The 15,257-nt window shown below is 37.7% G+C and overlaps 1 protein-coding gene and 1 non-coding gene across 2 annotated transcripts in view; one reads left to right on the top strand and one right to left on the bottom strand.

Annotated features, from left to right (window-relative positions):
• Positions 1-15,257, bottom strand: part of LOC752867 (Fanconi anemia group I protein) — a 29,606-nt gene that overhangs the window by 13,188 nt on the left and 1,161 nt on the right. Inside the window, exons 3-19 of the mRNA XM_030985450.1 lie at positions 14,911-15,120; positions 14,299-14,384; positions 13,170-13,295; positions 12,216-12,257; positions 10,932-11,144; positions 8,912-9,041; positions 8,334-8,426; positions 7,669-7,747; positions 7,238-7,295; positions 6,385-6,488; positions 5,815-5,982; positions 5,182-5,383; positions 4,407-4,533; positions 3,388-3,516; positions 3,078-3,248; positions 2,148-2,354; positions 789-919 (exon numbers count right to left, since the gene is read on the bottom strand). Of these exons, the coding sequence (XP_030841310.1) occupies positions 789-919; positions 2,148-2,354; positions 3,078-3,248; positions 3,388-3,516; positions 4,407-4,533; positions 5,182-5,383; positions 5,815-5,982; positions 6,385-6,488; positions 7,238-7,295; positions 7,669-7,747; positions 8,334-8,426; positions 8,912-9,041; positions 10,932-11,144; positions 12,216-12,257; positions 13,170-13,295; positions 14,299-14,384; positions 14,911-15,120 (2,276 nt within the window). The remainder of the gene's footprint in view (positions 1-788; positions 920-2,147; positions 2,355-3,077; positions 3,249-3,387; positions 3,517-4,406; positions 4,534-5,181; positions 5,384-5,814; positions 5,983-6,384; positions 6,489-7,237; positions 7,296-7,668; positions 7,748-8,333; positions 8,427-8,911; positions 9,042-10,931; positions 11,145-12,215; positions 12,258-13,169; positions 13,296-14,298; positions 14,385-14,910; positions 15,121-15,257) is intronic.
• TRNAH-GUG lies at positions 10,361-10,432 on the top strand. Its single transcript has one exon. It is a non-coding gene; the product is annotated as a tRNA-His (tRNA).

Consider the following 15,257-nt stretch of genomic DNA (forward strand, 5'->3'; position numbering starts at 1 on the left):
ATTGGAATTACTTGTATGTTTCTCTACATCAATCCTTTTGGTGAACAGAATTCAATTAACGTGAATTATAATTTTAGCTCATAGAATTGAAGATTTAATTAATTATGTATGCCAAAGTTATCTGCTTGATTTTCTAAAGTCCCTCAGTGTCTCTTTAAAACTCCCTCTAATAAAAATTATAATGATAATAATAATGACTCTAATAACAATTATAATAATACACTACATTATTGATACCTGTAAAAACTTCGTCTTTCCACCTCACTTGATATAAAAGTATATTATTTTTGGTTCATGACTTTATCTATGTTCGATTGTTTTATGTTCGTTTTTGTTTTCTGTCTACTCAAAATTATTTCATTGAACTTGTCTTTGTGTATGAATGTATAATTATGTTTTTATGTGTACCGTATCCTTATACCATGTAAATACCACAAATTTAAATTGTGAAATGGATATAAATATGAACCTTATGAACCTTACACAGTGCATCCCAGAAAAAACAAAACCAAGAAATATTGATCTTTTATCATAACTTAATCACAATTATAATTAAATAATGACACATATTTGTAATGCTTAGATCCTTCTCTTTCACTTGATGCAACTCATATGATGCATATTTCATGCATGAGTGATTAAAAAAAAATTGAGGAAAGGGTACCAAAAAGTCGTTTTTGTGATTTTGTTTTTTAATGATAAAACATTGATAATTCTCAGTTTCGTTTTTCTGGGATAGTCTGTATAGTCTTCTTTTTGAATAATTTCATCCCATGCCTTAGACCTACTTGAATTGTGATGCTTTGGACGTTGTGAAGACATACTCCATCAGGACCTCATGGATGCCCAGTAGGAGGATCGCAAACAGGTTGTTCCTCACACCCACTCCGCTGGTGGTCGAGAAGTCTGCTGACTTGTCCTTTAAAACAAGAGGGTCAAATTAATTACATGAACCACAATCACAATATGCCCCATCTGATATTAAAGGCATTGTTTAACAATGTTAAATCTACGATGCATGGCCCTACGTGTTATCAGTGTCTGTGATTTGGTGTAATATTGAAGCCCTACAAAAATTGCGCTTCAAAATGATCATGAAGTGCCTCAAAAACGTAAAAACCATTGAGTGACTGGTTTTACCATACTTATTTCCCCCCAATAGACTGTAGTGTTATAAAAACTGTTAGGAAAACGAAAAATGACATTTCGATTTCCAATCATAAATATCTTGATAATTAGACGGGCGATCGGCTTGTAGAAGTCATGGGATTCCTGACTGACCTAAAGGTTTGTAATTATGATTGCTGCAATAGCTAAATCCAGGAGTTTGTTTCACAATGTTACAGATTAACTTATGTACTGCACTGATATTCATTCACATGATACACTCTGTGACCATGTCTCAGGCCTGTTATCCAGGGATCTTGACAGCGCATAACACCCTTGATCCTTATACATGGCACAGAGGACTTCAGAAGAAAAGTAAAACAAAGGCAATGCTATGGCTGACAAGCATTATAATATAAATCTGCCAATGCATGCTTTCAATAGGCCTGTCCTTATCAGACTGAAGTTGCAAATTAATAACCCGCTATTTTCAGACTTGGGATATTTTCCCAAAATTGCATCTTCACCAGACTGATACGCTCATCACAAACCAGCTCGGACGGGCGCCAATTAGCCTGTTATTTCCCAAATAGCGGTCTATTTTGGAAACAAGAACAACATTTCTTGGGATATTTTCTCGATCAAATAGCCAGCTAAATGCAACTGCGGGCTGATGAAGACACATTTGTTGGCTAATTTGAGATCAGGCTAGTTAAAATGGCGGGTTATTTTGCAACTTCAGTCTGATGCATACAGGCCTAAAGTGCAAAGTTGCTTTGGTCCCTTTAGATCACCCCCTGGGGTGCTGCAAGGTCACATTTATCTTAACTTTGTCAAAAGGTTTAATAAAGTCCTACCATGAGGCATATTGTTTGCTACCAAATGAAAGTCCTCCGGAAAACCGATCACCATACTTTGTGACCTTTATACCCCACCGCCACCGCCACCGCCACCGCCATCACCATCACCATCATCCTCCATTCTCCTCCATTCTCCTCCTCATCATCATTCCAAGATCATACCAAAGGCCTGTTACCTACCACATGAAAGTCCTCCAGCTCACAGGCCACCATTCTATCCGTCAGGGACTCCATCATGCTCTCCAGTCTCTGAAGAACCTCCTCCTTGTCGACATCATCATCCTCGTCGCAAGGTTCCTCGTCCCAGTCCTCCCCGTCTCGTCGCTTGGATGATGCCAGCGTCTTGCATCTTGTTAGGCACTGGACGAGGCTCTGGAGCAAATGTGCCTAATGGAAATTAGACAGAAAGTAACAATGACTATCTAAACCTTTTCCACAACTGAACCCCCCCCCCCCCCCTCCCTCAAAAAAAAAATAATAATAATAAATCAATCAATCAATCAATCAACCAATCAAAGGAAAGTAATCTAAACAAGTAAAACAATTCCTGTAATAAATGTTTTTTTAAAGCAAGTTATCTGCAGGCTACTGCAATTTCTGTCTATTATAAAATCCACAAAACTCAAACAAACAACGGAAGCAAATGTATGTATTGTTCCACTAAATTGCACCCCATCCCATTCCTTCCAACAAACCACATTATCTGCTAGTAGCTAAATGAGTTTATGATTTCTTTCATCATCCTTTTAATCGGTCTTGAACTGGCACAGTTGCACCCTCATTCCCTGACCATTTATTCTTTCCTCTCTCCTCCCTACTCCCTGTAGAGGTGTTGTGGTCAAGTGGATACGTCACCGGACTGTCGATCACAAGGTCTGTGGTTCGAATCCCATCGCGGCACTAATGTCCTTTGGTAAAACATTGATCTACATTTGCCACACTCAACCCAGGTGATGTAAATAGGTACCTGGCAGGAATTAATTCTTTGAAATGCTAGAGCACTGTAATGGCCGCCTTGCTAAAGCCAGGGTAATAGTCGGACAGCGCCAGGAGCGTCACCACCTGTGCACTATATAAGAAGCTATTATCATTATTATTATTACTACTCACCAAAGGCTCGGCCAGGAAGACATTGGTACCCTGCGCTGTGATACAGGGCTGAAGTTTGAGTGGGGGTTGGACGTCTTCGTCAGCCTCGTAAAAAGCCTTGAACTGACGTTGGAGCATGTCTGTGATCGCTCCCTGAAGTTTGGTGTTACGACATAACACTTCATAGAGGCCCTGTTGAGCAAAAACAAAAATGCCATGGTAATCATTGAATTGACATTGCGGCTTTGTGCGATAGATGCACACAGCCTCAACTCGAGTGCGAATAGATCGTATAATGAACTGTACATCATTTGTATACTAAAGCCCTTACCTCATAGAGAACAAGTCTTATATCAGCCTGTTGAGTGAGGCACCTCCTCAGATTCCCAAGAATCTCCATGCATACAATAGCTTCATAGTTACTAGCTTGGTTGCTACCTCCATGGATGTCCACTTGGATCTGAAAAGATAAGAACCAACCAAAATGTTCATCCCTGACTATCTATCTATATATATATATATATATATATATATATATATATATAACTACTATCTATCTACTTTTCTATCTATCTATCTACATTTCTATCTATCCATCTACATTTTTATTTATCCATCTACATTTCTATCTATCTATCTGTCTGTCTGTCTGTCTGTCCATCCGTCCATCTGTCTCAGGGGTGATAGTGAGCACTAAAAAAAAAATAGGTTTTTTGTTTTCCCCTAAACCACGCCCCCCCCCCCCCTTGAGTAAAAAAAAAAGAGGATTCGCGGGGAAAAAATGGCATCTAACAACATTCCCCCCTTTCGAGTAAGAAAATTTGGGAAAAAATAGGAAAGAATAGAGAAAATAAGAGGGAAATCGGGGAAAATCAGGATAAAATATGGAAGAAGAAAAAAATTGGTAAAAAAAAAAATCTGATTTTTTTTTTTTTTTTTTTTTTTTTATAAATCGGGAAGAAAAAAAATCGGGAAAAATCAAAAAAAATCAGGAAACCGATTTAAATCGGGTTTTTATCAGGCCTGCTGTCTATCTATCTATCTATCTACAATCCTATATATCTATCTATCTACACGTATTTGTCTGTCTGTCTGGCTGTCTATCTATCTATCTACATTTCTATCTATCTGTATGTCTATCTATCCATCCATCTATCTATCTATCTCTCTGTATGTTTGTCTGTCTGTCTATCTATCTATCTATCTACATTTCTTTCTATCTATCTGTCTGTCTGTCCGCCTGTCGGTCCGTCTGTCTGTCTATCTATCTATCTAAACGTATTTGTCTGTCTGTCTGGCTGTCTATCTATCTATCTATCTTTATATCTATCTATCCATGTAAACACACACCTGACTAGATGTAGATGCCATGCTGTAGCCCTGACTGGTTTGACTCATGGGAAGACTACCAAACACTCGGAAATGCTTCAAGATCTGGAGGTACCCAAGAACAGCAATCTTCCTGGCTTCTCCTTGCCTGCAGAATTAAGAAAGTTAAACAAAATGAAATTTTCCTATTTCAAGTCATTCTACAGAAAAAATGGTGCCCTAAGTTTGCACAGGAATAATAATTCCCAAATATTTGATGCAATATAGTTATTGCTAGGATAATTTTCAATTTCAGTTTGATTTTTTCATCCTTATAGACCTAAACTCTACCCAAAGAAACTTCAAAAGAAAAGGGCAAAGGGAACAAATAGTCTGTATCAGCACCCCTCAATAAAGTAAGACATGCATCTGTAGAGGTGTTGTGGTCTAGTGGATAATTCACCCGACTGCAGATCGCAAGGTACAGGGTTCAAGTCCCGCCGTGGCACTAATGACCTTTGGCAAGACGTTAATCTACACTTGCCACTCTCCACCCAGGTGTTAAATGGGTACCCGGTAGGATGTGAAAGTTAATGTGGTTAGATGAGCAAGTGGCGCTTGTAAAATTGATGCCTGGTTGGAATGCTTCCCAGGGAGTGGAGAATGTGCATACATTGTGTGCGGGTAAGCCTGAATCCGATGACTGGGGTGATAATATGTACTGCATCTAGAAACAAAGTATTAGGCGCATTATAAATGTGAGATATATTTTTATTATTATCTGTAGCCAAAAAACAACAACTACAAGATCAGTCACCTGGAAAACATGGCCTTACGGAGGACCAGCATTAGAGAATCCTTGAGTGTCACGTTGAGTCTCATCAGGGGCTGGAAGGCCTTCAGGAGACCCTCTGCAGTGGATGCAGGCAGGTAGGTCAGGTAGTCAAAGGCCTCTCGCACCTTACCCATGCAGTCTAGGACAGTCTGGGGCGCAGAGGTCACCATGCTGGAAAGTAGCTCTGAAAGGTCGATAGATCAGGTCAAAGGTCAATGTGGGAGTGCACAGACATTCACTATACATCAATCTCAAAGTATTTCATAAATACATTTAAATCATATGAAATTTCAAAGAATAAACTAAATAAAACCATCCTGCTGTCGGAGACACAGCTAGTAACCATTCTGGACAACAAAAGCTCAGCAGGGAGCAAGTAGATTAGGTCAAAGTTCATTAAAGTACATTGACATTTAAACACAGAATTTACATCTAACTAAACCATACCATGAGTACCTTCTTCCCATCAAAAAGTTCTATGGATATCAGTGTACCATCCAATATTATTTTTGTGTAGTAACTAGTCGGTAGGCTAGAAATGTTGTATAAATGCCTTTTTTTCCCAATGGAAACTCTCTCCTATGGTTCAAAGGTCAACCGTACATGTAGACCTACTGATGTACTGAGAGACGGAGCCTGCCGTCCTGGTGACCACCCGGTTGAGGATCTGCTCCAGGATACTGGATCGGATCCCATCTTGTGACTTGAAGAGATTGAGAAGGATGTCTCTCCCTAGCTGACTGGCCTGCTGGTTGGGGGTGGATGGAGTACCAGGTCCCCCCTCTTTAAAGAAAAATGGCAGAGGTATGGTCAGTTGACAAAAGCTATGTGGAGCAGGGTACAGATTAGAATTTTGGTCAAATTTCTCAATTTTGTATAGTTTTGATTGCTTAGAAATAATAGTAGTGTTTAACAATGTGGGCCATGTACAGACTGAAATATGTTGCACAGATGTTTTCAATTAGTTACAGCCAACCTTATTTTATTCTACATTTATACTCTTTTGTGATATATAAAAATTGCAATGATTTCTTTATTATATATTTGTAAAACTAAAAAAAAGAAATAAATCAATCAAATGAAATCGAAGCAATTTTTAACAATGCCCTGGAATAAGTGTCTAAATTAAGTTGAAGTTATGGACAATGAAAATATATTTGAGATATGAATCTTTCAGTAACTTACCTAGTGCCTTACCACCGAACGGTCCTGGTTTTGGTCCAAACGAGTCCATGAGCGTGAAACCCAGCATGACCAGTCCATGGATCACATGATCCCACCCATACATACTGTGCAATACATAAACGGAATTCTTTTAATTTATTTAATTATTTAAAGAAATTTCACGACAACTGCTAATTATGGACAAATTATATATGGACCGAAAGATTTTGTCTTAAAAAACACAAATAATTTGCTGAACAAATCATATAGATATCATGGAAAGGCGTACAATGCACTTTGCATGCTGCATAAAATAAAAGTTACTCGCATTATTTACTCTCAATTTAAAATGGCACCCATGCCGGCACATGTGCACTCTTGTAACCGAGAAAGGGTGTATTCATGGCTTTTAGTAAAATAATTTGGCGTACATCTTGGGAATAATTATTGAACAGTCCCAAAACTTAATCATTTCTAACTTGACAAAGGATCTGACAATCACTTTGTATAATATTTTCTGTTCCCCTGATCTCTCACTTCTTTTTTAGCATTGTCTACTCTTTGTATTATGACCGTGTTCTTCTATCTTTGTCGTGTAAAGTATTGTCTTGTCTCTTTCTCGTCTCAGTTGGCATCCCATCTCCCCCCCCCCCCCCCTACTTTGTAGTTCTTTTTGTAGTTATGGACTTGTTAATTTAATTACTCATTATTCCTAAGTATCTTATGAGATATCCACATTTGTATAAGCATTGCTTTTTAGTGGAACTCTCTTTTTCCAATATGTATTCCTGAATTGTTGTAAATGTTTATAATTGATTTGTAATGTTTTGTTGGAAACATAAATAAATTGAAAATTGAAATTGAATTGAAATACCTGTTTTCAACTGTTTCCAAGAGAAGCTTGAGGACATTGCTTCCAGCTGGTACGATATCTGTCAACATGAGAATCATGATGGTTATGAAGGTTATTCTTGATGACCTTAAAGCTGCCAAATATGATTCATCACTTGATTAACATTACTACTGCTTAATAATCACCATGTTAAATCCTCTTCCAATCTATAACACTGTTCTATGTTGTTGAGACCAAGGGCCTGTGGAAAGACGCTAGCATATTTGATGGTATGTCCACATACTTAAGACTATATACACAAGTCATACCGATGGGACCGACACAAGACTGACCAAACAATTAAATTAGTTCCTATGGCAAAGAATCTGTCGGTCTAGTGTTGGGTTGGCAGTGTATCTAAGGCATTACTATGGTTTCATGCAAAAGCCCATGGCTGAAAGATAAATACCTACCTGCAATCCATGGGGAATCTTTCTGTCTTTTGGCATCTTTGAGACTCTTCAAGATGGTAGACTTTAGAAAGTCAAAGATCTGGATAAACATTGAAGAAGTTTAAATAATTATATCACAATCACCATAACCGCAATCATAAGTTTCATAACTATTATATTTCTCTTTGCATTTAACATTACTCTCAATCCACAATATCGAATGTAACCAAGTTTTAAAAGATAAAATTGATCATTTTATAAGTACCAGATCAAAAGAGAGAGCTTCAAATAATGCTAATAAAATTGTTAAGACATTTTGGAAATATTTTCAAAGTTTAGCAATTGTTTCATAAGCAGTTACTGCATGCACAAGAAATAAAGATTCATACATTTACTCAACCCAAAATCCAATTTTTTGAACGCCCTTAATACAGTCATGTCACCTGACCTGGTGATTGTTTTGAATTTCAGGCGTAACAATAATGAGATGATAGATGAGGACAAAAAGAAAGAGAGACGAGGCGGAGGGTACAGATAATTTAGATTAAGGGGCACAAAAAGCTTGGCATGCACAAATAAATGAAGTGTTGCAGCGCCACACGAAACGTCGTGATCTTTAGATCCCTTGTTGACCATACATTGCGAGACAAATGAATATCACTAGCGATATGATTTTCAAAACTTACCTGTTCTTCAAATCTGTGGATCTGAGCTACAGACAGAGCTAGAGCTACATTGAACGGGGCCAACACGGTGCTGCAGTCTCTCTGCTGTCCACTCTGTCGATGAGAAGATGGAGTCAATGGTGAAGTGTAAAGGAAGGGAGATGGAGAAAGAAAAGAGGTAACAGAAAGAGATAGAGTGAGAGAGAAAGAGAGATATTGAAAGGAAGAGAAAGAAAGAGAGAGAGATTGAAAGGAGAGACAAAGAGATAGATATAAAGAGAGAGAGAGAGACAAAGAGAGAGAGAGAGAGAGATTGAAAGGGAGAGACAAATAAATAGATAGAGAGCGAGAGAGAGAGGTGGAAAAGAAAAGTATGTTAACAATTGAACGAAAAGTAAAATGATATAACAATAAGTGACAATTGTAAATAAACAAAATCAAAGAAACAAAAATATTCAGTCATTTATTCAGTAATCAAGAAAAACTTTTGAAATTCTAATTGGTTGGCGATATACCTAGTTTTTTTATTATCATTCCAGTGACGAGAGCAATGATGGAAAATAAGTGTTCATCAAGCAAGAATACCATGTCAGTGTTACCTTGAGAAACTTGATGAACTCTCTGCCTAGCTCCTGGTCCTGTTTGATGGAAAATGTGATGTGGATGATAATCGTCCCCTCGGTGTGACGGAGGAGTTCTTTCGAGAAGCTGGAAGACACCAACTCTTCCCTGCAAGAATAGAATGAAGAGGCCAAAGAACTTTCAGAATGATTCACAAGTTATGAAAGGGGGAAAAGGTTTGTTTGCCAAGCCACTAATCCGGTTTGGTGGAAGATATAATTTATGGATGATGATGATGCTGTTGGTTCCCTTGGTGTGACATAGGAGCTTGTGGGAGAAACTGGAGGACACCTAATCTTGACTGCAAGAATGGAATCACAAAAGCCTAAGAACTTTAAGTAGTCACCCAAAGAAAATTCACGACAGCTGATGATTATGGACAAATTATATATATGGACGAAAACATTTTCTCTTGAAAAACACATATAATTTGCTGAAAAATCATATAAATATCATTGAAAGGCGTGGAATCTTGATGCTCTATGGAGGACCGCTGAAGGCAGAAAATCTGGATCTCAAAAATAACATTTTTGAAAGATGATTACTTCGGGCCCCAATCATATTTTGAAGAGAGAAGTTGTAATATTTGATCAGTAAGGCTTCCCCCTTCGCAATGATATGAATTTTGCATCAATTCATAACACTTTTGATTCTTTGGGTGACTACTTTAAGCTTCACAAAATAGACAAGTACAGTAATGTACTTTCATATACAGGTTTTTCTTTTTGTCTATTCATTTGTTTTTGTTTGCGAGATTGTCTGTTTTGTTTTTGTTTCCCCCAAGAACCCTTGATCAATGGAATAGTTTACCTACTGTGCAAGACAGCTGCATCTCTACAGATGAATTCTGTCCATACATTATACATTAGACATTGCAGTGTCAGACAAGCATTATGCTAGCATCACACAAACTCAATGTGGTCAAGAAATATGATTTATAGGACAAGCAATCACTAATAAAGGGCAAGTCCACTCCAAAAATAAGTTACTTTCAATAGAAACATAGAAGTGCTTTGCTTGGAACTTCCCAACATGTTTGTTTTATCATTTAAAACTAATATTTCAGCTGAATATCAACAAAGGAAGAAGAATTTAGTTTACGTACACGTATTACCTCCAAATCCTAGTCCCTTGAGAAATTAGAAAGAGTAGATATCTTTAAAAAAAAAAAAAAATTGGAGCTGTTCTGAAAGTTCCCCACCTAGTTCATCTACGTGCGTGGCACTCCATGTGCAAAGCCAATTACAACTGTCTCTCACAACAGGATTCTATAAATAGCATGAGTCACCGGTACCTGGTATTCCCCGAGAAGTGGTATTCCCAAAGAAGTGGGATTTCAACATACCCATTTCAACAATCGGCAATGAACTAAGATATAACAAACAGGTGAACATATAAGCATAAAAGTGAAGTTGATTTGTGGTGAAGCCGTGATAGTCTAGTGGTTAAGACATTACATTGTGAATGTAAAGGCCCAGGTTCGAATCCTGGTCACTGCAGGGGCCATTTTTTCATGTCTTTTTCAAGAGGTGTAAAAGATGTAAATTGCCTGTAATATGCTCAAACGCTTCATTTTCCTGTTTAATAATTGTCCTAAATGCTAAAGATACCTAAAATATTGGGGGCATGATCACACACCCCCCCCCCCCCCCCCCCCCCCCCCCCAACCCCTTTTTATTCGCCATTTTCTTTGCCCTGCCTCTCCGGCAGCCATCTATCCAGTTCTAAAAAGAAACCAGTGAATAAGGACGATCACTGAAAGAAGTAGCTAATACACCAAGGATGGTACCCCCATCCCCCCTTCCCCCATCCCATTCATCATCGTCGTCCTGTCTTTCATAAAATCATCTGAAACCAGTGAGTCTCTCCACAGCAAGATCCTTCTTGTGGCCTTTGGAGGACAGCAGAAGGAGCTGATACACCACAGGTGGTAACTGCCCCCCCCTCCCCCTCCCCCTCCACCTGCCCCCACAAAAAAGGTAAGTGTCTTTCACTCACCCATTCTCCTTGCCCTGTCTCTCCTGCAGCCGTCTGTCCTGTTCTGCAAAGAATCCGGTGAGTCCCTCCAGGACGATCTTCTTGTGGCCTTTGGAGGACAGCAGAAGTAGCTGGTACACCAAGGGCGGGAGCTCCTGCAGGTCCACATGCTTCAGAACCCTCAGCAGCTTGTTGATGACGAATTGGAGCTGGTCACTGCTTAGGGGTATCTCTCTGCAGGATGGAACATAGTCAGAAATCCTGTGCTTGAATCTGGGCCATTTTTTTCCCTACTTTTGCATAGATTCAGAGAAAAAAATACTCGGGGGCTCGGGGCAAATTCACCCCCAAAATGCCAAAAAGAGTCCCTGACAGTCATAAAAGGGCCCCCTAAATTTGCATAGAGTTCAATGCAAAACAAATTAAATAGTGTTATGTTCAAGCCATCAAGCTTGAAAAGTAGCCCCCCGAAATGTTTTAAATATTTTTTCCCCTGCATAGATCCACTGATCAAGATCATATTTTGTGCCGCACACATAGATTCATACAACTCAAAGACATGACTAACTAAAGCGTCAAGATTGATTCTTGCATTGGATAAACAGAATACTTTTTAGCATTGAAATTTTAAAACGTAAATATGTCTTAGGAAATACAAAATTTAAAAATATGCAACGGTCACATCCACAAGGTATTGTAAGTCTTTTAGTATGTGTGGTATATCATTTACACAAAAATGTCAGGGTTATTAAAGAGACTTAGTAACATTGTTCAGATGAGAAAAAATGGTGCTAAGGTAGTGACTTCAGTGCTAGATGTACAATTGAAGATAATCTGAAAGTTTGAGTGAAAACGGATCATTAACGATAAAAATTGGGGAAAATTGATCTGATCGATTCCTTAATTCTCCTAACTATATTAATACAATTTTATTACATATTAGGTGAAGGTAACTCGTAACAGAGCAATGAATTGGCTCTTTTTACCATTCCAGACATGTAAGTGTTGACAGATTTTTTATAGCCCGTTTTATGACTTATTTTCAAGGAAAAACGGTTGGGAAAATTCAAAAATGGTTGGGAGAATTTACTGTTAATTACTGTTAGAAAGTGTTGCACAGTGACACCTTCATAGAAAACCATAAATATTTTTGTGGTTTAAGAATTTTCTCAGGATTTTTTGCCTGTTAGAGGGTAAGTACAGTAGAAGGAATATAATAAGTAACATTTTATACAAAAATTAAACATTTCTTTCATCAACCTTCAGACAAACAAAACAAGATGATCCATTCAGTCTACGTCTTACCTGAAAACTGATGCAAGGTGAATAGCACACTGAGATTCCCACCTGGAAACAGGAATGAAAAAGAAATATGTCAATGCCCCATGAAAATATATAAAATATTGAAGTTACGTTAAATATGAAAAATACATAAAATGATTTTGTCTTCAACACACCTCTACAAATATATATATATATATTTATATATATATACATGTCAAATTATTCATAAGTTACCTCGTGAAGTAGTGACACTTCTGATTAAATCCCAATTTTTATCGACAAAAGACTAAGCAAACAACATAGAATTTTCTTTTCGCTTTGACACCTTTAAACTTTCTGACCTTTGACCCATCTTGTAGTTTACAGAGTGTAAATTACTCAAGATATCAACAAAATCATTTTAACATGGAGGGTTCCTCTTTGTGCATTTTAGAATAGTTCCTCCCTAAGTAATGGAGGTGCCTCACGATAAAGTTTGTTTCCCCCATTTGAAAAGAATACTTCCCTCCGTGTATCAGGGAATGCACCACTGATTATTACTTTATTTTTGTGTATTTTGTGATCAATGCACAAGTGGGTGAATATTTGTATCAAATTGAAGTCTGTGCCTCTTATGAACAAACATACAGACAGATTATGGGTGGTATTCTCAAAAGCAGACTCACTTTAGTCCATGGTTTTATCCACCGACTAAGTATGGAATGCCAAGTGTCCATATAAATATATTTTTGAATAATGTCCCTAAATGACCATGTAACATAATTATATCATGGTTATATTGTTGTTTATTAATTATGTTATTACATTTTATTTTAATTTATTAATTTAGTGACATATTAACTTATTCAAAAACATATCAATATAGACTCTTGGCATTCCATACTTAGTTAGTGGATTAAACCATGGACTAAAGTTAGTCCGCTTTCGAGAATACCACCCTATGTGATAACAGGATTAGATAATTCTTTAACTAACCTGCATGAGCAGAAGTTGTTCAGGAGATGATCTTTGAACTCTTGACCCGACATCCTGTTGGAGTCCTTGGTAACTGTTTCCATGGCAGCCAGTGTGGAGATCACTTTGGGGAGCAGTTCAAATGCTCTGATTGAAAAGAAACAAATGACACACATTTAGAAAAAGGATGTGTCAACTGTAAGCTGGCTTTTCTCCGTTCCCCTGATTTTCTGTCAATCTCATTTTTGCCATTTAAATCAGCTTATCTTAGTGTTCTCTCAATTAAAAATATTCCTTTCTTGTAGAGTGCACAATACACTATTATTCTTATTATATGATATCCCTATGCGCTACCAAAGACCATGGCTTTAGCTCCAGCAACCTTATAAGTGCACAGTGCAACTCAAGGAATTAATTCTACCAAGTATCCACTAACTACACCTGGTTCGGGCATGAATAATGTAGATACTATAGTGCTGTGAGAGTGATATCACTGAAGTGGTGACGAAAGTTTAGAATTGTAGAACAGCACTGGGGTGATGGATGTCCGAGAGATATTCAGAATATAACAATTAGAAATTAAATTGTTTTAAATAAAATATAATCAACACAGTATAAACAGCAATTGAAATATTAATGCTAAAGATTAGAAAATAGGGTGATAATTAGTAAACTGTATATTAAGCAAATAATTACCGTTGGTGCAGGTGATGGGACAAACTATCTCTTCTGAGGCGATCTGGATGTAGCTATCTTTCAGAAGCGAAGCTGAACAAAGATAGCGTATACATTCACATCGCCGAGGAAGTGATAGTTTGCCATCTACTGAAACCAAAAGGTGATTTATTGCTTTATATTCCACATCAGAAACATTTCACTTCTTCCGTCATTTTAGAGCAACAAATCATCAATTAACAGCAAGCAAAGTTGTACGATACGTACAGTGCATGCAGTAGGCAACGATATAAGAAAGTGTGTTGCACAGTGCAGATAGTACTTTTATCTTCAATAAAAGTACAACAAACTTTTCTCCTCACATCAATGATGGGCGAACTATCATCACTTTTTCACGTGATTTACCTTTGACCAATCGTAGCGCAAGATTCTTTGTATGTGGAATATAACGTGGATTATTTAAAATCATAATTACCTGCCATTTCTGATATCCTTTGATTTAACGGCATCCATGAACATGTCTGCTATCTCAACCAAGCATGACACTGGAAAGTTGCCAATCTGAAGAGCATAATAGAGATTACACAAGAGAATAAATTGATGTTTAATACATCTTTTACAAGTAAAAGGAAAGAGAGAGAGAGAGAGAAGAAGAAGATGAAGAAGAAGAAGAAGAAGACGACTTAAAGCAACATCTTAAAGGGTTCCGGTAACTTTGTTTCAGATCCTTAAAAAAATCCTTGATTTAGTTCATGCTGCAATGAAAATTATAAACCTTTAGGTCAGTCAGGAACCCTATGACTTTTACAAGCCGATCGCCTGTCTTATTATCAAGATATTTATGATTAGAAATCGAAATCAAATTTTGCATATTCCTAAAGGTTTTCATAACACTACAGTCTATTGGGGAAAATGAGTATGTAAAACCGGTCACTCAAAGATTTTTACTTTTTTGAGGAATTTCATGATCATTTTGAAGAGAAATTTTTTTAGGGCTTCAATATTACACCATATCACAAACACAAATAGCACGTAGGGCAGTGCATCTCAGATTTTACATTGTTAAAAGATGTCTTTAAGTACTGACCTCTATCAGTAGATAGCCGATGATCTCTGACGCCATCTTGCTGCTCACTTCTTGGCCACCCAGGACCTTGAGGGCGCTCTTGCAGAGCAGGACTCGGCATGAATCTCCTTTATCCGATTCGACCGGTGAGCCCTGAAACACGGCCTGGAGGAAAGACGCTGCATCCCCACTCTTACCAGAGAGCACCGTCTGTCTGAATTCAAGTGACAGCTAGGACAGATGGGAGACAAAAGGATTTTTTAAGAGGTGAACGATTGCTAATACGGTAAGCCAGTTCATGGTTGCAGTCTGAGCATGAGCAGATAAAGGACATTGCAGACCAAATTGTGAAATACACAGTGATAAAT

The sequence above is a fragment of the Strongylocentrotus purpuratus genome, unplaced genomic scaffold (genome assembly GCF_000002235.5).
Source record: "Strongylocentrotus purpuratus isolate Spur 01 unplaced genomic scaffold, Spur_5.0 spur5_scaffold_15, whole genome shotgun sequence".
In the NCBI taxonomy this organism is placed as follows: domain Eukaryota; kingdom Metazoa; phylum Echinodermata; class Echinoidea; order Camarodonta; family Strongylocentrotidae; genus Strongylocentrotus; species Strongylocentrotus purpuratus.